The 25,109-nt window shown below is 40.2% G+C and overlaps 1 protein-coding gene across 1 annotated transcript; it reads right to left on the bottom strand.

The window, feature by feature from the left end:
• ctss.L (cathepsin S L homeolog) lies at positions 1 to 23,371 on the bottom strand. Its single transcript, NM_001087353.1, is given in 8 exon segments — positions 1 to 1,169; positions 7,000 to 7,102; positions 7,533 to 7,698; positions 8,480 to 8,704; positions 14,385 to 14,546; positions 16,738 to 16,860; positions 18,910 to 19,033; positions 23,231 to 23,371. Coding segments are annotated over 7 exon segments (1,002 nt in total). The 5' UTR covers position 19,033; positions 23,231 to 23,371; the 3' UTR covers positions 1 to 1,069.
• Positions 23,372 to 25,109: the final 1,738 nt, after the last annotated feature.

Genomic DNA, 25,109 nt, shown 5'->3' with positions numbered 1-25,109 from the left:
TTTCCTATCAGATAATTTATTTCAACAATCAGAAATTGTACATCGAAACTGATGAGGAAAAAAATAGAATTACAAGAGTCTAAAATTGTTAACAAACCCTATACAGATCTATGTTACAGCAATTAAACCCCTAGATAAAACCCCAAATCCATCATTTTTGCAGTAGGCATAACAGTGAAGTTTAACAGCTCTTAAAATCCCAGTGCATTAAAAAAAATCCTTAGTAGGGATGGGCCGAATCCAGGATTCGGTTCAGTATTCTCCAGATTCTGCCTTTTTCAGCAGGATTCCGCTGAATCAAATCCAAATCCTTAAAATCACATGACTTTTGGAAGTAAATAAATGTTGAACCGCGCAGTTCTCTTTCACTCTCCTTTGCGCTGATTTGCATATGTAAATGAGGGGTTGGATTTGGCAAAATCGTTCATGAAATTTTTCTATTCGAAAATAGTGGATTTGGTGCATCCCTAATCCTTAGGCACTAGCAAAGGCTCAGTTTCAGTGTTTATTGATATTTGTCTCCTGGTTCTTTGCCTCTGCAAGGTTTCCAGTGAACTTTAGCTGTTTTATTAGAAATAGATGTGTCACATTCAGGGTCGGACTGGAGCACTGGTGGCCCACTGGGGCTGCGACAACAAGGGCCCTCACTGGGGCCTCGCTGGAGATCCGAACTCCTGTGGCCCTCCCAGCTCGCATGTACTTACATGGGACACCGCGTGCATGGGCAGCCTATCAGAGGAGCGAGTTTCGGCCCATGAGGGGCCACCGGGTTTTTTCCTGGTGTCCCGCTGGCCCAGTCCGACCCTGGTCACATTTTATAAATAAAAACCAAAGCAATCATGAGCTGTCACTCCACACCCTTGGGGGGGGGGCATGAATGGTAGAGCAGCTTTTTTTTTTCGGTACAGGACACCATAAGTCGACTTTTAACAGGATCAAGTATTTTTATAGAAATAAGTGCAAACGTGCCCTGTCTGTTTTATTAGGTCTAAGATACAGTATAAAAGAAAAAGAATAAGTGAGCATATGAAAGATCTGTTTTATTGTTCCATATCTTGGTTCCGCACCCTTATATTTCTGGGTAGGAGGTGTAACTAGCCACTCCACACAGGTTTCCCTTGTTCCTTGCAATGCGGACAAATCCTTTGTCTCCATAATATGTTCCCCAGCTTCAAAAAAAAGGGGGGGAGAAAACAAGAGTGAAAAAAGTGAGCATTTATGACAATTTATTTACTTTTAACAAAGAGCATAGCTTATTTTGTGCACATATTTTTCAGTGTATAAACTAGAGTGGAAGGTGCCAGGTCAATAGCCTGAAATTAATAATCATCGCAGCTAATGATGATACATACATACATAAATAAAAATGAATTCTAGGAAAGCTGTTTAAAGTTAACTTTTAATATGTTATAGAATGGCCAATTCTAAGCATTTTTTCAATTGGTCTTCATTGATATATATTTTTTTTACTCTCTTTCCAGTTTTCAAATGGGGGTCACTGACTAGGGTAATTTGGACCCCAGCAACCAAATTGCTGAAACTGCAAACTGGAGAGCTGCTGAATAAAAATCTAAATAACTCAAAAACCACAAATAATACCAAATGAAAACCAATTGCAAGTTGTCTCAGAATATCACTCTCTACATCAGAGTAAAAGTTAACTCAAAGGTAAACAACCCCTTTAAATCTAAACATCAAGTTTTATACCCATTAGTGATGCACGGTCTGGCCTGATAAAAGCGGTACCCTTGGGTCCGACTTTGCATCTTAATCATCATCATTTATTTATATAGCGCTGTCAAGATACGCAGTGCTTTCCGATCTTAATCGGATTTCAGTTGGATGCGGGTTAATTCTTACCATCCTCTGTTCATAGTAGCATTTTGCTTTTTAGTTTTAGTTACCATCAAGTACGAGCTACTGGTTTATTATTACGGAGAACAAGAATTTTTTTTCAAAACTAGAATTATTTGCTTAAAACTGACTATGTAGATGTCCTTCCTGTAATTCTGAGCTTTCTTGATACCAGGTTTCCGCGTAAAGTATACATTTACCTTGATAGTAACTGGAGCATAATAGGAAAGAGGCTATTTTTTGAAATCCTACAGCTCTATAATAGTGATGGGCGAATTTATTTGCCAGGCGCAAATTCACAGCAAATTTGCACATTTCGCTGCAGGTGAATAAATTGCCAAGATTGCAGTGAAAATTCACCGTCGACAATTACTTTAATGTGCATCAAAAGTCGCAGTTTTAAAAGTTTTATGCAGAACTAATGCACATGCAAAGCCTAAACCATTTCCACCCCTGAAACAAACAGGAGCAGCAATCCAATTAAAGCCCACAGAATTCTTTGTTTTAATGTAATTAGTGTGTTTTCTTGCTGCCGCATCACATGTCGTAATATCATTACTCGTGCCATAATTTGATCTCATGGGCAATGGAAGACAGATTTGCATTTCTTCCTGTGACCCACCCAATATATCGTCAGATGAAAGAACACAGTATCCAGCCAGATCAAATAGTATTTCACTTGTGGATAAACTGTTTCTTGGGAATGATATGGAAGTTAAGGGATGTCAGAGGGGATGCCTACACCCCACATTCCACAACCCATATAAATACAATAACACTGCTAAATGTAGGCAGTAATATATTTTTAGATGGTGAAAGGTGCATTAAACTCCCCTGGATGCAAGTGGTCAGGACAAACACTAAGGTACACAAGTGTGCAGCCCTTTTGTGTTCTTATACTTGAGCCCAGGTCGTTAGAAAAGAAGCCCTCTAATGTGTCTTACCATGAGAACTTCTTTTAAAGCTTTGCGCCCAGTTTTTTGTTACTTTGTTACTGGCCCCTTAATGCAATCTAAATATATTACAGAATATTGTTTCACCTCTTATAATACACAGTGAGCACATCTTCCTCCCTACCTATACTGTAGTTGGATCAACTTCTGAATTATTTTTAATTATTACATTATTTAATTTTTTCAGTGATTTAAAATTAGGGTCAGATTTAACAAGTCCTCTTCTGCCCCTTAGCAATTCTTTTCAGCAAGGAAATTGCTTTCGTGGTGCACAGATTAAATTAACTTGTGCTTATTCATTTCAGTTGAGCCATTTGAAAAGATGCTAAAAAAAATGGTATGGCTTGTGAAAATGTGTTATGATGGACTATTATAAAGTTGCACCTTGAGTAAAATACTTACGGAAATAACATATGGAAATAATAATATAATAGTAGATAGTGGAGGGAAAATCCATAATTAGATAAATAATTAAATCTATTCCACCCCTTCCACCCTACAGGGTTAGTTAATCTGGCAAGCAATGAACTTTAAATTGTTTATTTTTTTGGCAAACTTACATCTGGATTCAAATCATACATACAATTATAACTTAACCAAATATAACCAAACATGTTGTTTGGATCTTGTTAGATCTTATCAGTGTAAAATATGGTGCATGGAGCATAACTAAATACAGCAAGCATGGTTAGATTAAAGGAGAAGGAAACCCATTTGCCACTTGGGGGTGCCAAATGTAAGTGGTAAATTACTTTTCTTCTCCTTTCTCTAAGTGATTACTTACCTGAAACCCCAGGCCGGTGCTCCTATCAACTGCACTGGACCGGAGTTATTCCTGCAAGCACCACGGAGCGATCATCTTCCTGCTTCTTCTTTATTCTTGCAGCTGCGCATTATAGTGAAAAGTCAAACTTTAATGAAAAAGTCATCTATTTAGTTCTACTGCGCATGCGTCTGCCCTGGGAAATTTGAAGAAAGATGAAGAGGATCGCTCTGTGGTGCTTGCAGAAGAATCCAGGGCCGGTGAAGTCTTCTGCTGATAGGAGCACCGGCCCGGGGTGTTAGGTAAGTAAATAATTTCACTTGGCGGTGCCTAACATTTGGCACTTGCAAGTGGCAAATTACTTTGCTTCTCCTTTAAGGGGTTAAAAGAAGCTAAAACATCCTCCGTGAAGTCCTGCACACATTTTAAGTGGTCCACAATGATATAAAATAATTCTGCAGGCTTACTAATTATATACAGTAAAACCAACATTGATTTATTCTATCACGTATTATGAACAATAAATATTCTAATGTTCTCCCCATATATACAATACAGTTATGGGATCCGTTATCAGGAAACCCGTTATCCAGAAAGTTCTGAATAACGGAAAGGCCGTCTCCCATAGACTCCATTATAATAAATGAATCCAAATTATAAAAAATTATTTCCTTTTTCTCTGTAATAATAAAACAGTAGCTTGTACTGGATCCCAACTAAAATATAATTAATCCTTATTGGAAGCAGAAATAGCCTATTGGGTTTATTTAATGTTTACATGATTTTCTAGTAGACTTAAGGTATGAAGATCCAAATTACGCAAAGATCCCTTATCCGGAAAACCCCAGGCCCCAGCATTCTGGATAACAGGTCCCATACCTGTTGTATGTGTGACGCTGCACATATCTCAGTCCAAGAAGCTTCAGTAACTGATACCTGCTAATAAATACTTGTTTACAAATCTACCACTGAAAATCTAGCCTTTTTGGTGCAGTGTTCTATATCAGTATTTTTCTTTTTTTTGGCTTTAGTTGGGAAATGGGATACTTTCCTTGAATTGTTTTTGTGTTTTTTAGAACTGATTTTTAATTCCAGATCTAGTTCTTTGCTGAGTACATTAAGTAGGTTATTTCCCAGTTCCTTTGTATTCTATCATTTTGTGATGGTGTTTGCAGTTTCAGTCAACAGTCCCTTGGAAAGTGAGTCTGACCAGGTGGAGAGGGAGGAAGCATGACTTGGGATCGCAATAAGGCCTGCAGTTTCTGAGTGGTTATGGGAATGGGAGTAGCCAGTCATGTGTAAAGGTGATCATAAATAGTAGATCTATTTAATTTGACTGCAGGATTGCTAATACTTTACTGATGCGGAGTCTACATTTAGTGACTTAGTTGTCCCATTATGATCTACATCCAAAATATCACTAATAGCATTCTTTTCCATGGAAAATATTACTTAAATATTATATTACTTTATAAGAAAATTTATATTACTATATTTAAAAAAACAACTATTTCTTATGTAACCTGAACAGAATAAATATCTGAATGAAAAGACTAAGGGGCAAATTCACTAAGATGCGAAGCGCCGAACGCTAGCGTTAATTCGCTAGCGTTTGGCATTTTCGCTACTGCGCAAATTCACTAACGAACGCTGGCGTAGTTTCGCTATTGTTACTTCGCAACCTTACGCCAGGCGAAGTTTCGCTAGCGACGAAACTACGCAAATTCACTAACTTGCGCAGTGTACTGAACGCTACCTTTTACGCTAGACTTCCTTCGCCACCTCAGACCTGGCAAAGCGCAATAGAGTAGATAGGGATTGTTTAAAAAAAAGTCAATTTTTTTTCTAAGTCCCAAAAAAACGCTGGCGTGTTTTCTACATGATGGCTGATAGGCTGAAAAAGATCGAAAAATTTTTGGGGCTCCCCTTCCTCCCCCCTACATTTCCTGACTCATGGCAACTTACCTAGACAGTGGGCACATGTGTAGGGCAAAATAAAATTTTTATTTGCAGATTTGAAGGTTTTATAGGCATTTGTAGTGCAGATACGTGTTCCTCCATTGAAATTTGAATATTGCGCCGTATGCAAATTAGCCTTCGCTAGCGTAACTTCGCTTTATATAGCAAATCAACGCTAGCGCAACTTCGCAACCTTACGCTACCCCTGTGCGCAACTTCGGATTTTAGTGAATTTGCGGAGCCCTGGCGAAACTACGCCTGGCGAAGTGCGGCGAAGTGCGTCGAAGTGCGGCGAAGTTGCGCCTGGCGCAACTTCGCATCTTAGTGAATTTGCCCCTAAGATTGAAGGGTAATTTATTCAAGCTATATGTTGACAGTGTCTTGAGATCTACTGATCACCAGCTAAAAGTCTACTGGTAGATCCCGATCTACCTTTTGGACACCCCTGACCTAAGTGATGGGACATGTCAGTTGATCAGATCATTCAGCTTTTGATGTAATTAGATTGTGAAAGGGGTTCCATGGAAGCCCATAGGCCAGGAAAATGACCATAGATTGATGTGGTTCGACCATGATGGGAATTTCCTGCCTTTGCTTCTGAACATTGATTACAAGGTTATTGAGGAGGCCATTATTTTGACCCTATATATGAACTAACAGGCTGTCAGCTTGGTCCAAATAAAAAACACCCAATATAGACCTTTCCTCTCAGAGAATTCTATTTTAAGAGGACATCTTATCAACTTGACTAGAATATGTGTTGTTCTTTTGCTACAGATAAACTGTGGGAACTGAAAATGTTCCTTCTACAGTTGTGGTGTTCTTAACAAAGAATTATTTATAAACTTTCTGCATTCCTGGATCCAAGAAATAAACCTTGAAGAGTATAGAAATAACTTTTGCTACTTTGAAAGTTCAAGGTCGTGCTTTCTTTCACCCTTTAGTGCACAGTGCAAAAAGTATAAAGTGCATCCAAAAAATCCTACCAAAAGGCATGGGCTCCAGGAATCCAGAAGCCTCAGACCAAAAGAAACTAAAGGCAACCAGGATCAATGGACTCAACCCTCCAGCAAAAAGGCAGCAACACGGGGCAAGGGTCTTCATACTCTCCTTCACCTCATGGCTAGGGAGAGTCCCTTTATCCAAGGGTTCTGCCTAAGCTTCCCCCCAAGGAAACAAAGCCAGGGACAGAGCCCAATAGGACTTGTCATATTCCAAACATAATTGTAAAGTGTTAAATACACACACACACACACATAAGTGCTTAAAATAAGTGCTAAAAGTGCCATGGTATGGCTCCAACCCAAGGGTTGAATTAAAAATGTTCTTGCTGCCCAAAAGGCAAGATACATGTCCCCCCAGAAGAGGTTTTGACCCTCCTACTGGTAAGATACTACACTTGATCTTAGCAAAAAAGGCCGAAAAGCATTACTTTTGTGATTGAGTTAATTTTATGAAATCCTAATTTACCTGTTTTTTAGAAGCCAGAAATCCTGTCCATTGAGAGTCCCATAGCCAATTGCAAGGACGCCATGGTTAACTTCCTGAGAGCAGGATGGATCACTGTAAACACCTGGAGACGATACAATGAAAAGATTTTGGTGGTCCCTCACTTCATACGTTTCAGGGTATTCTCAACAGAGTAATGGCCCCATCAAGCCAAAAAAGATTCCAAATCTACTTAAAAATGAACTCTGGAGACCCACAGCAAGTTCAGTGTAATTTATAAATAAGTTACGCTGAACTTGCTGTGGGTCTCCAGAGTTCATTTTTAAGTTGACCTGGAGATGATATACTGTACATTAAACACAAGTTGCCAGTATTTTATAGGATGTTTACTTTCAGCCAGAAACCAATGGCATCGTTCTATTTAACCATGTGTACAGAAAAGGGCCCAACATTTTCTTGAGCCAACATTCCAAGTTGGGTACATGCTAATACAGTGATCACAGAAGGGATTGTATTCTAACAATGTATTTGTACAAATAAGAAATAAATCTCACCACTTTTGTAAAGGAAGAATGTGGGGCGGGTCCCATCTATGGCAACTGATATTGGACCAATAGTACCTAGGGCTTGCTTGAGGTTGTCTTCTGTGCCAGGAACAATCTCTGTGTATTTAACACATGAGGAAGCTTTGCCTGCAAGCTCATAATGACACTTTTCATCCTAATAAGGTAAACATTTAAGAAAAATGTAAAAGGTGTGTTAGCTATAATTTATATATATAATAACAAAGGAACAGGAGCCATGGAAGGTGACCTTACTGTGCATGACAATTGCTTTTAATGGAGTCACACAAGGCATCTTATGAAACAATGTAGTATCTAAAGTAATAATGGATTTTAATACTCCTGCAGTATTATGGAAAGTGCTGTGAATTATCCATTATATGGCATGTTTGTTTTTGCTTGAAGAGCATGGCAATTCATGATAACGGGAGCCTGGCCTATAGAATTCAATATTTTTAAATGAAACATACCCACCACACACTCAACACTAGGTTACCGTAACATGAAAATATTGCTGTTTCAGTCATATACAGTAGCTGTAGTTCCAGTTTGCTTAATCTTACCATACTTCTGTTAATGCCTTTAAGAGGGGCTTGGACAGACATAATATCCAAGGCTATTGTGATACTAAAATCTACAATTAGCATAGACATTTGTATATATATAGTTATATATGTGAGTGTATAGATAGGTTTGTATAAGTACAGTAGAACCCAGACTTTATGTCCCTGGGTTTTACTTTTTTTCCCAGAATTGACGCCATTTTGTTGAAGTCTCATTCAGATGAACATCGCTTTTCTTCCCACGGATTTAATGGTTTCCTTGTTGTTTATATGAGCACTAGGGTTTATTTGGAGGGGTTGAACTTGAACTTTGGTCTTTTTTTTCAACCCAACATTTCTTTTCTGTGTAAAAGCAGATGTATGAGACCTACTTACCATAGCATGATAAGGATAGTAGCTATCAGAATCAATGCCATTATTATCAATGACATACTGGAAGGCGCTCGTCATAAAGCCCCCACTGCAGCCCTTGTTCCCGTATTTTGATGCACAGTCCACAAGATTCTGAGGGCTGAGAGAAACCAGTTTTCCTGTTTTAAGCATCAGCTGTCCCTCCAAGGCCCCGACTGCACTAAAGGCCCAGCAAGAACCACATCCTCCCTGGAAAAAAACAAATGAAAATCAGAAACTAGAGCTCTAGTTTAGAGGCTGCGCAGGTGTTGCATGAGAGAATAAGGGGGTTATTTATTAAAGGAGAAGGAAAGGTGCTCTTTACTTGGGGGTGTACCCCGGACCGGTGCTCCAATCAACAGAACCGGGGGTTCTTCCAGCGAGCACCACAGAGCTTCCAGCTTCTTATTTCTTCTCGTGGTAGAGTGAAAAGCCAAACTTTAAGAAAGAAGTTGGATATTTCATTATACTGTGCTCCATGGCGCTTGCTGGAAGAACCTCTGGATTGGTGCAGTTTTCTGCTGATATGAGCAACGGCGTGGGGTGTGAAGTAAGTATTTATAATCACTTGGGGGTGCCTAAATTTTGGCATCTCCGATTAAATATGCCTTTCCTTCTTCTTTAAAGACTGAGTTGTGAAAACTTGAAAAATTCAAGATTTTTTCCACTAGAAAACTTTTCTTTTAGAGGGAAATTTTTTTCGAGACTTATTATACTTCGATGCTGCAAAAAGCCAGAATCTGAAAATCTGACATCTCAGACCTGTCGAGGTCCTATATAAGTTATTGGGAGAGGCACCTATCTCAAGTTAAAGTTTTCTTGATATACACTGGGGTTCAGCCCAAAATCCTACTTTTTCAGGGTTTTCGGGCAAAATCAAAATTCAAGCAATTTGAAAAAAAAAAATTCAAGCGATTCAGGTTTTAGGTTGATTTTATCGAGTTTTTCAGCAAATCCGATTAAATCAAGCTTTTTTTAAAATAAATTAGCTAAAATCGGGCATGGGATTTTGGTCTTGGTTTTTTTTAAATAAAATGAGATAAATTTGGATTTAAGTAAATAACCCCCTATGTGTTAAAAACACATAAGGCATTTACTGTAATAATATGCGCTGGTGGCAGATATGCCTAATGGGATCACAGTTTATTATCATCATCATCATCATCATCATTTATTTATATAGCGCTGTCAAGATACGCAGTGCTTTACTGCAGTTATAGCAAACAGGGAATAAATGGTGGATAACAGACAAGGATTACAGGGTACAATAGGGTTTACAAATTAAAAGTTTAGGGTACAATTGAGACATTAGGATTGTATAAACACTGTCATTTTTGATACAGCAATGATTAATTAAGGTACATCGAATAGGCCTCTTTAAACAGATGGGTCTTTAAGGAGCGCTTGAAAGTTTGGAAGGAAGGAGAAAGTCTGACAGCTGGAGGCAGAGAGTTCCAGAGAAAAGCAGAAGCCCGAGAGAAGTCTTGTAGACGAGAATGGGCAGAAGTGATCAGAGTAGAAGTGAGGCGCAGATCAGAAGAAGAGTGTAGGTTTCGTGAAGGAGTGTATTTGGAGATTAGAGATGAAATATAGGGAGGGGTTTCATTATTAAGGGCCTTGAATGTGAGTGTAAGTAATTTGAATTTGATTCTAGAAGAGATTGGGAGCCAGTGAAGGGACATGCATATGGGAGCAGCTGATGTTGAGCGGCGAGCTAGATGAATGAGTCTAGCGGCCGCGTTTAGAACAGATCGGAGTTGTGAAAGGTGACTTGTTGGAATACCTGTGAGGAGTAAGTTGCAGTAATCAAGGCGGGAGATGATGAGAGATTGAATCAGTGTTTTAGTTGATTCTGAACTGAGATAGGGTCGTATTCGAGCAATGTTGCGCAGTTGAATACGGCAAGATTTTGCAAGTGTTTGAATGTGTGGTGAAAAAGACAGATGAGAGTCTAAGATGACTCCTAGGCAGCGTGCCTGTGTGGTGCAATGAAAGGTGGTGTTGTTTACGGTGAGTGATATCTGAGGGACAGGGGAAGATCTTGGAGGAAATATGATGAGTTCTGTTTTAGAAAGGTTCAGTTTCAGGTGGCGCTGTGACATCCAGGAGGAGACAGCAGAGAGACAGTCTGTGACTTGGGAAAGGACAGAATTAGAAAGATCAGGAGTAGACAAGTAGAGTTGGATGTCATCAGCATAAAGGTGATACTGAAGTCCAAATGACTGAATGAGTTTTCCTAGTGAAGTTGTATAGAGCGAGAACAGCAGGGGGCCAAGAACAGAGCCTTGAGGAACTCCAACAGAGAGTGGGAAAGTAGTAGAAAGAGAGTTAGAGAAGGAAACTTTAAAGGAACGGTCAGACAGATAAGATGTAAACCATGAAAGAGCAGTGTCCCGAATGCCAGATGAGTGTAGAATGTCAAGGAGGAGTGTGTGGTCAACTGTGTCAAAGGCTGCAGAGAGATCTAGAAGGATTAGAATGGAATAATGACCTTTAGACTTTGCCAATAGAAGATCATTGGTTACTTTGGTGAGGGCAGTTTCAGTCGAGTGTGATGGGCGAAAGCCAGATTGCAAGGGGTCGAGGAGGGAGTTGTGAGTAGAGATGGCGCGAACTGTTCGCCGGCGAACTTGTTCGCGCGAACATCGGGTGTTCGCGCTCGCCGGAAGTTCGCGAACGTCGCGCGACGTTCGCCATTTTGGGTTCGCCATTGTTGGCGCTTTTTTTTGCCCTCTCACCCCAGACCAGCAGGTACATGGCAGCCAATCAGGAAGCTCTCCCCTGGACCACTCCCCTTCCCTATAAAAACCGAAGCCCTGCAGCGTTTTTCACTCTGCCTGTGTGTGCTGAAGAGATAGTGTAGGGAGAGAGCTGCTGCCTGTTAGTGATTTCAGGGACAGTTGAAAGTTTGCTGGCTAGTAATCGTTTTGATACTGCTCTGTTATTGGAGGGACAGAAGTCTGCAGGGGTTTGAGGGACATTTAAGCTTAGGTAGCTTTGCTGGCTAGTAATCTACCTTCTACTGCAGTGCTCTGTATGTAGCTGCAGTGGGCAGCTGTCCTGCTTCTGATCTCATCTGCTGACTGCTGCAATAACAGTAGTCCTTGTAAGGACTGCTTTTATTTATTTTTTTGTTGTTTTACTACTACTACTACTACTACTACTATAAGAGCCCAGTGCTATTAGTCTAGCAGTGTTGGGGAGTGGGACTGGTGTGCTAATCTGCTGCTCCTAGTAGTTCAGCAGCACCAACTTTAATTTTTTTTTTTTAATATTCATTTTTTTTTTATTTTACTTTTTTTATTTTACTACCCGCTGTAGTAGTGTATAAGTTGACCTTTTAGGCATTATTTGCCCTGTAGGCATTTTTTGCCCAGTGTGTTATTCAACCAACTGCCATCTAGCTGTGTGACCTTGTTCACATTCTGTCTAAATATCCATAATATTACCGTCTCCAGAAAAAACACCGGAGTGACTTTTTTCAAGCAGCCATAATATATTTTACGTAATCCGTATCCATCGCTGTAGTAGTGTATAAGTTGACCTTTTAGGCATTATTTGCCCTGTAGGCATTTTTTGCCCAGTGTGTTATTCAACCAACTGCCATCTAGCTGTGTGACCTTGTTCACATTCTGTCTAAATATCCATAATATTACCGTCTCCAGAAAAAACACCGGAGTGACTTTTTTCAAGCAGCCATAATATATTTTACGTAATCCGTATCCATCGCTGTATTAGTGTATAAATTGACCTTTTAGGCATTATTTGCCCTGTAGGCATTGTTTGCCCAGTTTTTTTGGCCGCAGCCACTGAAGCACAGAGGCCAGAAAAAATATGCCATATAAATGCTGAAAATAGTCATTTTTTGCCATACGTTGACTCAACGTATATGGCAAAAAATTACTATTTTCAGCATTTATATGGCATATTTTTTCTGGCAACTGTGCTTCAGTGGCTGCGACCAAAAAAACTGGGCAAACAATGCCTACAAGGTCAACGTATGGCAAAAAATGACTATTTTCAGCATTTATATGGCATATTTTTTCTGGCAACTGTGCTTCAGTGGCTGCAACCAAAAAAACTGGGCAAAACAATGTCTACAAGGTCAACGTATGGCGAAAAATTACTATTTTCAGCATTTATATGGCATATTTTTTCTGGCAACTGTGCTTCAGTGGCTGCGTCCAAAAAAACTGGGCAAACAATGCCTACAAGGTCAACGTATGGCAGTTGTTTAAAGAGAACAGTAGATTACTAGCCAGCAAAGCTACCTAAGATAAAATGTCCCTCAAATCCCTGCAGACTTCTGTCCCTCCAATACAGAGCAGTATCAAGCAGATTACTAGCCAGCAAACTTACTATCATCTGTCCCTGAAATCACTAACAGCTCTCCCCCTACACTATCTCTTCCAAGCACACACAGGCAGATTTTTCAGATACATTTTTGCCCTTGATCCCCCTCTGGCATGCCACTGTCCAGGTCGTTGCACCCTTTAAACAACTTTAAAATCATTTTTCTGGCCAGAAATGTCTTTTTTAGATGTTAAAGTTCGCCTTCCCATTGAAGTCTATGGGGTTCGCGAACCGTTCGCGAACCGCTCGCATTTTTGCGCAAGTTCGCGAATATGTTCGCGAACTTTTTTTCTGACGTTCGCTACATCCCTAGTTGTGAGTGAGATGCTGGATCAGGCGTTTATAAACAAGCCTTTCTAGTAATTTGGATGCGAATGGAAGAAGGGAGACCGGTCGATAGTTAGTGGGAGAGCTGGGATCAAGGGAAGGTTTTTTGAGGATAGGAGTGATTAGTGCTTGTTTGTATAATGATGGAAAGGTACCAGTAGAGAGTGAAAGATTGAATAGGTGGGTAAGTGCAGGAGAGAGTGTATCAGAGATTGGGTGGAGAAGGCGAGAGGGTATGGGGTCAAGGGAGCAGGTGGTGGGTTTTGAGCTGGCTAGAAGTTTGCTAACTTCATCTAGAGTTGCAGGGGTGAAGGAGTGCAAAGTAGATGTGAGTGGACTGCACGTTGGTCTGAGATTGTTGTCGGACGGTATGCTCAGCCTAATGAGATCGATTTTTTCATTAAAGAAATGAGCAAGGTCTTGGGCGGTAACATTAATAGGTGGAGGAGGTGGAGGGGGGCATAGGAGTGAGTTAAATGTGGCAAACAGCTGCTGTGGCTTGGAGGACATAGTAGATATTAGATAAGAGAAGTATTGTTCTTTGGCTAATGATAGAGCTCGGTTATAGCAGGAGAGCATGAATTTGAAGTGGATGAAGTCAGGATCAGTTTGTGACTTTCTCCATCGTCGCTCAGCTGATCTACTACATCTTCTGAGCAACTCAAAAATCCGCATTTAAATTAATAGAACCCAGAAAAACAGAGCATCTATGACACTGAAACCTTATAAAGCTCTTAGTAAGGGCCACTGTAGGAGCTGATCTGGCCACTCTGCAGAGAGAATTAGGCAATGATTCCCTGGGAACTGTCCTTTGTAGCGGGAGAGTGTGCCCCAGTGGTAAACTAAAAGGTAGGTGGACCATCATGTATAATATTGAAAAGAAAATCCCGTGAGGCTGAACATTTGTAAAGAAGTGAAGTAGAAATAATGAGAATAAAGGCATTCTACTGTTAAGACTGATCTTCAGTAATTAAGGGACTGCTGGAAGAATTTATGTAATCCATTGGCAGCCACTCCTAACAAGCTCAGGGCAGATATTGCACAATATAGGAAGAAGCAGAGAAATGTAAATAGATCTGCCTCTTATTACACAACAATGGGAGAAATCTTGCTGATGTCTTGCAAATTATTTTTTTTTCCTGTTCCTAGTCCAACATTACACTTGACCTTGTTAATCTGTGCTTCAATAAATGTGATAAAATGAACTCACCTGGTTTTTAACGTCACTGACGCATCCTTTATCCCTCCAGTCGATGGAGTCTGGTACTTTACCTCCAAAGGTGCCATTCCTTTGGCTGCTAAACTTGGCCTTCCTCTCGCTGTGTGGAGGTAGTATTAAACCAGTCAGCTTAGACTTCATTTCTTCACTAGTCTAGAAAAAAGAGAGAAGAAAGAGAGAAAGGCACTTCGAATGAAGGATGGTTTAGGACAGGGATCCCCAACCTTTAGAACCCGTGAGCAACATTCAGAAGTAAAAGGAGATGGAGAGCAACACTAGCATAAAAAATGTTCTTGGGGTGCCAAATAAGGTTTGATTGGCCATTTGGTAGCCCCTATGCAGCTCGTCATCCTACATTGAGGCTTTATTTTTGCAGAACATCTGGTTTTTATACAACCAAAACTTGCCTCCAAGCCTGGAATTCAAAAATAAGCCACTGCTTTGAGGCCACTGGGAGCAACATCCAAGGGATTAAAGAGCAACATGTTGCTCACGAGCTACTGGTTGGGGATCACTGGTTTAGGAGGTTGGCATTTGTAGGCAGTAGATCAATAAAATAAATAGAAGAAAATAAACCCCTATATTTAATAAAAAAGCACTAAGTTTGCCCAGGAGCAGTAACCCATAGAAACCACTGAGATGTTTGCTTTAAAACAGGTGGCCAGTAAATGCTACCTGCTGATGAGTTACTGCTCCTGGGCAAACTTTTATTACATGACCTCCAAAAACTTTAATGGAGATTCAACTTGGTGGATGTGTCTTTCTTTAACCTTCAGCTACCGTGTACTATGTATCTGTATTACTGTGTATATAAAGGAATATGTCAGAAATCCCAGAGTTCTGTACGGCCAACTATGATGGGAGTGCATCAAAGAGAGATGGATGAAATTGGAGATAATGGAGAGTGATTGTGGATGAAATATAAGGTGGAGAGTACTAGTAGTACAGGTAACGGACCTGTTATCCGGGACTTGATGCTTTCAGGATAATGGATCTTTCTGTAATGTGGATCTTCATAACCTAAGTCTACTAGAAAATCATGTAAACATTAAATAAACCCAATAGGCTGGTTTTGCTTCTAATAAGGATTCATTATATCTTAGTTGGGATCAAGTACAAGCTACTGTTTTATTATTACAGAGTAAAAGTCACTTTAAAATCACAATTTGGATTATTTGAATAAAATGGAGTCTATGGGAGACAGCCTTTCCGTAATTCAGAGCTTTCTGGATAATAGGTTTCTAGGCCCGGGCCTAAGGCGGCATAAATTAAGGGGCGGCATGCCGCCCAGCCGCTGGGTAATTCTGCTCGATTCTGGAGCACTAAGCGCTAGATGCTTAGCGCTCCATCCAGAAAGAATGCGTGCACAATCTTCAGGAAGGGAGGGGGCGCCGGAGGACACTGGCCTCCGGGCGCCCTCAGCTGAAATCTGCCCTGTTCCAGATAACAGATCCCATACTCGTAATAGAAATTAGTAATAGGCGAACAATATAGTAAGGTGTAAGTTAGTATAAAGACAGAAGTAGAACTCATCACCCAGGGTTCCCTTCCCCTCCCTAGAAAGCATAAACCAAAGTGTACCCCAACTAAAGACACAATGCATTGAAAAGGTGCCTTGTTGACTGTGATACCCTAACAAACCAAGAAAGGAAACTTATCCGTCCATTTGTACTGCAGAGACAGTTGTGTCAGCTGATATAGTTAAAAATGGCAGAAAAATGCAGTTTGCACAACTGCAGGGGCTGCGGTACTGTAGCCAAAGTCTACTTTTCAACTTTTTTTACCAAAACAAAAAATATTAGATTTTTTCAAAAACAAAAATGGTTAAAAGTCCAAATCTATTTATTAGGACAATACAGGTAACGGCCTAATGCATTTCGTGCCTATTGGGGCACCCTCTTTTTCATTTATGTCATTTTCAACTTGTTTCACAAAATGGGGCAAAAATTCAGTACAACCAACATTCAGAAGCAATGTTTAAAAAAACAATATCATTAAAAGAAGTTTATGGGTGCACTGGGCAATTTGGCTGCTGTAATAATCTCTAGGAAGGCCACAAACTTCTGGTTGGCTCCTAGATGCACATTATTACTCAGATCTTCTAGGCTTCTTTCTTTCTTAAGTACTTGTTAGTCTTAGTGAGTTTATTATAGTGTTTTTCACATCTGCTACACTTAAGTCTTACTCCAGAATCCACATTCTACAATTGCTACTAAATTGTGATTTTATATAATTCACGTTAGAAACAGGTAAGTCTGGATGTATATTCTGGGCTGAACCATTTTGTTATAATCTTGTGCACACTTGCTGTAGAATTTAAATAAAATTATACAAGGCAACCTACCATATCGGCGAGGTGATTCATTCCCAGCTCATAGGTGTGCATTCCCATCGAGTACTCCAGGTTATGCATATTGACAAAATCGAGGTTCTTTTCCCAAGTAATTCGTCTTTGAAGGTCCTCTGTCTACAAAATATTAAACATGTGAGCTGAGAGTCAGTTTACAATGGAAAAGGTGCCTATGAGGTTTTCAAATGAAATGATAACAATTTGATCAAAATGATTTGATTTCCCATTTACTTGTTCAGCAATCAGTACCTTTGTCCAACCGTTAATCTGTATATTTTTGTACATGGTTTATGCCATAGGCCAATTTTGGCAAAATGGAGTCCAAACATTCCCCACTTAAAGGGGTTTTGTCATGAGAAAACATGATGTTTTTCAAAACGCTACAGCAGACTTCTGCACTTAAATCTGGCATTCAATTCCCAGGTGCACTCATTCATGTGACTTGTGCTGTGATAAATTTCAATGAGTCTTTACTGATGTACTGCAAGTTGGAGTGTATCACCCCTCTCTTTCCCATCCACTGCCCATCAACAGTACAATGAGAAGGTAACAAGATAACAGCTGCCACTGTATAGAACACTGGTAAGGCCCCATCTAGAATATGAAAGAAGAATTTCACTGGCACACAGGAGAAGCATGCTTGACAAAGGGGTGTGTCCCCGAAAGGTTGCACAATCGCATAATAAAATTGCAAGGGCTTGCCCTGCTATTGCAACTCCTTTGTGCCAGTGAAATTCTTCTTACCCTTGTCGTGAGGTGGCCGATTCCTCTATCGCTGGGCACCAGGATAAGAATTTTTGGGTTTGTGTGGTGTGCGGCTTCTCCAAAGCTTTTCCCATCTAGAATATGCCACAAAGTTTTGGTCTCCAGTGCTCAAACAGTTGTATTAAATTAGAGAGGGTCCAGAGGAGGGCAACTAAGCTGGTAAAAGTTATGGAAGAGCCATTGTTGATATGTGAGAGTGAGTATTTATTTGATTTGTTCCTGCCATAGATTTACTGAGGGGGGGGGGGGGTGGAAGATCATCCATCTCATTATCATAAGTTTTCCCATAAAACAGTACAGCCATAATCTATAATCCATAACCTTTTAACATAAAACTGGCAGTTGTATGAGGTTATTTATGAATACAACCAGTGCCAGGCCAAGTATGCTGGGTGCCCTAGGCGCATGCATGATTGCATGAGTTAGGGTAGAACTCCAGTGGAGCTCGAGTCGACACGTCTGCATGCGATGAAACGCGTACAGCGGTTTCATCCAACAGTCGGATAAATGTAGTTCTTACCTGCGATTTCTCCTTCACTTCCTGTATCTGCTGGACATCCAACAGGTCGCATGCGTTTTGTCGCATGGCGACGTGTCAGCATGAGCCGCACCGTGGAGTTCTACCCTTACACTGTAAAATCAGGCTAAAAAATATCAGACTAAAGGCTGAGCATCCTGGTTCTTCAGAAAGCATTGATTTAAAGCAGCAGCACCAAGAAATTCATACAAATTTGCTCACTGTTGTAGTTCTCAGTCTAGTTGTTACATAGGAAAAGTCATGGAGAGATTTACTTAAAACCATAAGCAGTAAATAAAGATGTATGGCAATAACTGTTCCAGAAGAGAAAGCAAGTTATTAGGATTCTTGCAAAGGGTTGTACTTATCATATTCGTATATATGTAAATACCATTGTACTGGGGAAATGTCCCAGGAATCTTATTTCCAGATTTATAAATGATTGCAGCAGACAGTAACCTCACACCCACTAATGGGACTTTTGGTAAAGTGTCTGAAGCAAATGATTAGGGATGTACCGAATCCAGGATTTGGTTCGGGATTCAGCCAGGATTCGGCCTTTTTCAGCAGGATTCGGATTCGGCCGAATCCTTGTGCCCAGCCGAACCGAATCCGAATCCTAATTTGCATATGCAAATTAGGGGTGGGGAGGGAAATTGCGTGACTTTTTTTCAGAAAACAAGTTAAAAGTAAAAAATGTTTTCCCCTTCCCATCACTAAATTGCATATGCAAATTAGGGTTCGGATTCGGTTCGGTATTCGGCCGAATCTTTCACGAAGGATTTGGGGGTTCGGCCGAATCCAAAATAGTGGATTCGGTGCATCCCAATGATTATGTAACAATAGGTAGTGATAACAAACAGTGTGGTTAAATATCCCAGTACCTCATCTTCATACTCTTTGCTATGCGTGTTCTTCCATAGCAGCCAGTGGTTATCAAGTGCAGGGTTAATCCGAGCTTTGACTGTGGCTGTCAAAGCAATCGCCAATAATATAAAGGACCTCATCCTGTAACAAGAAGAGATGGTAAGTGACATTCTATCTCCTAATAAGTCTTTTGAAAAGAAAGTTAAATAACCTCTGATCTTGAAAAAAGGGTGTAGGCCACATTTTTGTTGTTCTGGGTTTAAAAAAAAGCAATTGTACAGAGTTGTCCACCATAGGCCCCATCCATGGAGCACTTGAACTTGGTGCAATAGTCAGTGGGTTCAAAAGATGAGGATAATAGAAGTGACCTCAGAGTTCCATGACCTGTCTAAAAAATTAGTAATAGGCGAGCAATATAGTAAGGAGTAAGTTAGCAGAAAGACAGAAGCAGAACACATGTACCATTATCGCTCAGGGTTCCCACCCCCTCCCTAGAAAGCATAAGCCAAATTGTAGCCCTACTAAAGGCACAATGCATTGAAGAGGTGGTTTGTTGACATGTGATACCCTAACAAACCAAGAGATAAGTGCACAAGCTAGGGGCTTTACAGGGGACGCCCATGTGCCACCCACCATTTGTTCCTCTGAATGCATTGCCAGAATGCAAAATTCTTTAAATTTCCACTTACGCCAAAGACCAGTCTAGCAGTAGATCTCTAATGACTAGTGACCCATGCTTCCCTGTCTTTTGAATTCCCAACAATTAAAGCAGATCAGAAGTTGTGTGGATTACTCAAACGGAATCATTTTGAATGTATGATAGTAAATAAATGAGGTTCGGTCTTGTAGAAGCCAGCACTGATGCTGAGTGTTGAGTTTGGCCGGTGAAGAGAATGAGAGGGGATGAGGGTGACAGTACGGTGAGTTGGGTAGGGGCACCATGTACATGTTGTATGAACTGCGTTAGGTTGTGGACTGGTGCCACAGTTATCCTGGGAACCTAGCACTAAATAGTTCAAAAGCAATAAATTATAAAAAAAAAGATGACCACTAAGAGTCAACAATCATGGGATCGATACAATAATAAAATATAAATAAATATAAAATACACTTATATTCCACAATATGTGCAAAGAGTTGCAGAGACAAGAGAAGAAGAAAGTCCCTGACCCACACCAAAACATTTGCTGCCATTTATAACTATTGCTGGGGAAATACTATTCTATGCTATGGCTTTTCATGCATTTCCTATACAGATGACTAATCCTTAACCATATCGTCTATTCTTGTTTCCTTCCGCAATGCACCTGCAGAGAGCATATGTTTCGGGCTGTAGCACTCCAGATACACAAGTTCAAAACCCCTGTGGTTTTTGTTTTCTTTAAATCCAGCCCAGAAATGGATAAAAAGAATACACAAGACACAGTCATGTTGTGTCAGTAACACCAGAGAAAGGGACCTTTGAGTCATAATTTCCAGTGGTTGGGGACTAAGAAAGTATTGCAGTCAGATGTCTAATAGAACAAACTGAGGAAGAAGATCGCCGCGTGTGTTTTTACGCTGGCGATTTGTCGCGATTCCCCATAGACGCCAGCGCAAAAGTTTCCACAGCGATTGCGGATTAAAAGTCGCGGCGAAAAGTCGCCGCGAGTCAAATCGCGGCGCTATCGCCTAGTGTGCCCTTAGCCTAAGAATCAGAAAGAGGAAGAATAATATTACCCCAGTGGGAGTCAGTTCATTGTACTGTGCTTATATCACAGCTCCTTTTACAGAAATAAAATGATCCAGCATATAAAATATAACCTATTCAGAGGTGGGCTATTTACCCTCCTTACAGGGGTATTTATGGTGCAGGCACATGACTTGTGGATCCTCAATACCCCTGCCCCTTCTTCCTCAATAACCGACACTGACACCAAATACATCTGGGTGGAAAGGCCGCATATTAGTTAATTACATAGTTATTTTATTACATACTACTGTAAATTACAACCCGTAAACATACAAATTATTAACATCCCACAACGATGTTTATTCAACCCGCATTGTGTATTGTTATTGCTAGTGAAGGTAAACTGGGTTAAGAATGACATTTCATAAACATTGATCAAATTCACTAAGCACCGAAGCGCCTAACGCTAGCGTGAATTCGCTAGCGTTGGGCATTTTTGTTACTTCTCGATTCACTAACGGATGCTGGCGCAACTTCGCTAGTGTTATTTCGAACCCTTACGCCTGGTGAAGTTGCGCAACGGATGTAACTACGCAAATTCACTAACGCGCGCAGTGTACTGAACGCTACCTTTTACGCCAGACTTCCTTCGCCACCTCAAACCAGGCGAAGCGCAATAGAGTAGATAGGGATTGCTTCAAAAAAAGTTAAAAAATTTTCAAAGTCCCAAAAAACGCTGTTTTTTCTTTATTATGGGTGATAGGCTGAAAAAGATCAAAAAATGTTTTGGGGCTCTCCTCCTTCCCCCCTACATTTCCTAACTCATGGCAACTTAACTATACAGAGGGCACATGTGTTGGGCAAAATAAAAATTTTATTTGATGTTTTGAAGGTTTCCCAGGCTTGTGTAGTGCTGCTACGAATACTTCCATTGAAATTTGAATTTGGCGCCGTATGCAAATTAACCATCGCTAGCGTAACTTCGCTTTGCTTAGCGAATCAACGCTAGCGCAACTTCGCAACCTTACGCTACCCCTGAGCGCAACTTCTGATTTTAGTGAATTTGCGTTGCGCTGGCGAAACTACGCCTGGCGAAGTGCGACGAAACTACGCCCGGCGAAGTGCGGCGAAGCGTACGCCAGCGCAACTACGAATCTTAGTGAATGTCTCACAAGGTCTCTAGTTGCAGTTGTACAGAGGGGAATATAAATATGGTTTCAGTTCCTTTAGTTAAACAAAACAAAGCCCTAAAATATGCCTATAAATAAACGTCACAGCGACCAGAGATAAGCACTCCTGCTCCGTCGCAGTGTAAGGAAGATCGGCTTTCAGGTTAAATCATACATTATGTATGGGAAATTAAGATTTATACACGTCATCCAGTTTAGAATGGGAACATCAGCTGGAGAGAGTGGATGATAATGTGGTGAAAGTGGCTGGGTGAGTTTGAGCTGGGGGCGGTTGTTATTGGGCATGAGTTTCATGCAAGGAAAGTACCTTGTTGACTAAAATCAAAGCAAGAGAAAACTCCTTCAGCAATGGAATCAAATGTAAAAATGCTTTCTATGGATCCCTTATGGCTGCCGATTCGATGATGCCGATTTATCTCTGCGAACGAGGGACTACTAGACTAATGTAGTTTAGGATAATCAAACTAAAATGTGACTTTTATTTTTGCACAGTTCATTCTCTCGCACCACTGGATGGCAAATGAAAATGGGTTTTTTTACATTGCAAAAACATTTCTTATATATCAATTTATTTGAAAATAAAAAAGACTTTCCTTTGAACGAGGGACTAGAACCCCTTTATCAGCTTTTGACTTTTCTAGTAGACTTAAGGTATGAAGATCCAAATTACGAAAAGATCCGCTATCTGGGAAACCCCAGTTCCTGAGCATTCTGGATAATAGGTCCCACACCTAATTCATTTTTAAAACTTACATTTTAGAAAAAGCAGTAAAAATAACCGGCCGAAAAAATGCCTTATTTCTAGTATACTGTTAGAAACCAAGGGAATTTTAAAATTCACCCACTATCTATTCCTTTCTATGGGATTTTTGGAATGTCTTTATCAATGGGTGATAAACTGAATACAACAATCACGAAAAATTCGTGAGTTTTTTTAATAGAATCGGACTTTTAAAAAATCACGGATTTTTCGGAATTTATTAAACCCCGGTGATGGAAAAGTCGGAATCTGAAAATCGGGCATCTCAGACCTGTCGAGGTTGCATATAAGTCAATGGGAGAAGTCCCAATGATTTTTAGATGTGCGCTGGGTTTTTGACAATACCCCGAAGTTTTTGGGCAAAATTCAGAGTTTTCGTGAAAATCAGATGAAAAAATCCGGAAAAATCTTGCAAACAAAATTTTCGGCAAAGTGTATTAATAAATAAGCCCAAAAAACCCATGCAGATTTGGTCTGAGTTTTTTTCATAAAATATTCGACTTTGATAAATAACCCCCTTAAAGTTCATTTGATAAGTTTTCTTCTATACTCTATACATTTTAATAAATCTGCCCCCAAGTTTTGTAGAACGGTGGTATCACATAGGAAGCCCAGTATAAAACTGGATACTTTCAGATCTTTTGCAAGGTCCATTGTTTCTGCTGCACTTCCTTGTGCTTTCTATGGTTCTATTAATACAAGCAAGCAGTACCTACCTTAAGAGTCCAGTGGGTTTGTTGCTGAAGGCTACTCTTCTGGATCCCCCTTGTTATCCCTTGAAATGGGTTAAACTGTAGGGAGTAAGTGGAGAAAGGGAACTTCTCTGCTGAGAGAGTCGGGCTTGAGAGACTGCTGCCGTCTCTGCTGCTCTGCAAATAACAGGAAGATCAGTTTATTTTCACTTTTGTCTGAGTCATGTGCCTATTTACCAATCACTGACTGAGCTATTTCTCTTCCTGTATTTACAGAACCGTACGTTCCTCTAACATCAAAGTGGGTTTTTATTCCCTAAAAGGAGTGTATTGCGCCACGAGCACTTCTCTTCCCTCCGCTGCTGTGCAATAAGGAGGATTAAAGAAAGAAATGAATTACAATGGAATGGAGTTGGATTTACTGAGAAATAAACAGGGGATCCTGACAGTCAGGAAACTGCTAAATGAATTGTGACTTTTTTAAAAAGTTTTTTCCTGTGTGTTTAGGAAATGTCCCCTCTTTCTTCACAACGAATTCATAGCTTAGGGGGTTATTTATCAAGGTCCAAATTTATCTCAATATCGGCTGCTACAAACTCCGATCTAACCCGCTTGGGTTTTTAACACTTATTTATTATTACATTTTCCCGAAAATTACCTTTGCGGGAAAAGCTCAGATTTTCATGATTTTTTTCATCCGAAAACATCATGAAATTGCCCGAAACCCCAGACACAACCAAAAATCTATGGGACTGTTCCCATTGACTTTTATGCAACCTCGACAGGTTTGAGATGCCGTGTTTTTATATTTGGGATTTTTAGCCCTCAGGGTTTAATAAATTCTGAAAAATTTGTGATTTTTTAAGCCTATTATAACGCAAAAAATCACAAATTTTTCGGGTATTCGGAGCTTAGTAAATAACCCCCTTACTGTTATTATTGGCTGTCCCTTGTACAAGTAAGGGATACGTTCTCCAGAAACCCGTTATCCAGAAAGCTCTGAATTACGGAAAGGCCGTCTCCCATAGACTCCATTTTTATCCATCTGGTCAGGGACTTGTTAGATTCACTTTTGCATTCAGGAAGAAATATTTTCCCCCCCTTACTTAAATATATAGACCAGTTTGGTAAGATTATTTAAAATGCCACTTAATATGATGTAAACTATCAGTTGTATAGGGGGCCGATTCACTAAATTCGAGTGACGGATTCGAAGTAAAAAAACTTTGAATTTCGAAGTATTTTTTGGGCTACTTCGACCATCGAATGGGCTACTTCGACCCTGGACTACGGCTACGACTTCAAATCGAAGGATTCGAACTAAAAATCGTTCGCCTATTCGACCATTCGATAGCCGAAGTACTGTCTCTTCAAAAAAAACTTCGACCCCTTAGTTCGGCAGCTAAAAGCTACCGAAGTCAATGTTAGCCTATGGAGAAGGTCCCCATAGGCTTTCCTAAGTTTTTTTGATCGAAGGATATTCCTTCGATCATTGGATTAAAATCCTTCGATCAAAGGAATAATCCTTCGATCGTACGATCGCAGTATTTGCGCTAAATCCTTCAACTTCGATATTTTCGAAGTCGAAGGATTTCAATTCCTAGTCGAATATCGAGGGTTAATTAACTCTCGATATTCGACCCTTAGTGAATCAGCCCCTAAGTGTTCATTTTGGGGGTATAGTTTTCCTTTTATAATTGAACATCAATATAAAAACATCAATAAGAGGCAAACACATGTCAGTATGTACTGGGTATATATCATCCCTTTTTGTTTCAGTATCATGCAGATTCCTAAAAGAATTAGTAAAACATTCCAATCAGGTGTTCTCATACTGTCTTTTTCCCCCCATCCCCCCCCACGCTAAAGCCCAGCCATTTATCATAAGATGTGTTTGAGAAGA

The sequence above is a fragment of the Xenopus laevis genome, chromosome 8L, assembly GCF_017654675.1.
Source record: "Xenopus laevis strain J_2021 chromosome 8L, Xenopus_laevis_v10.1, whole genome shotgun sequence".
In the NCBI taxonomy this organism is placed as follows: Eukaryota; Metazoa; Chordata; class Amphibia; order Anura; family Pipidae; genus Xenopus; species Xenopus laevis.
The sequence above is the reverse complement of the archived record's forward strand: the minus strand, read 5'-3'. Positions and strand labels throughout refer to the sequence as shown.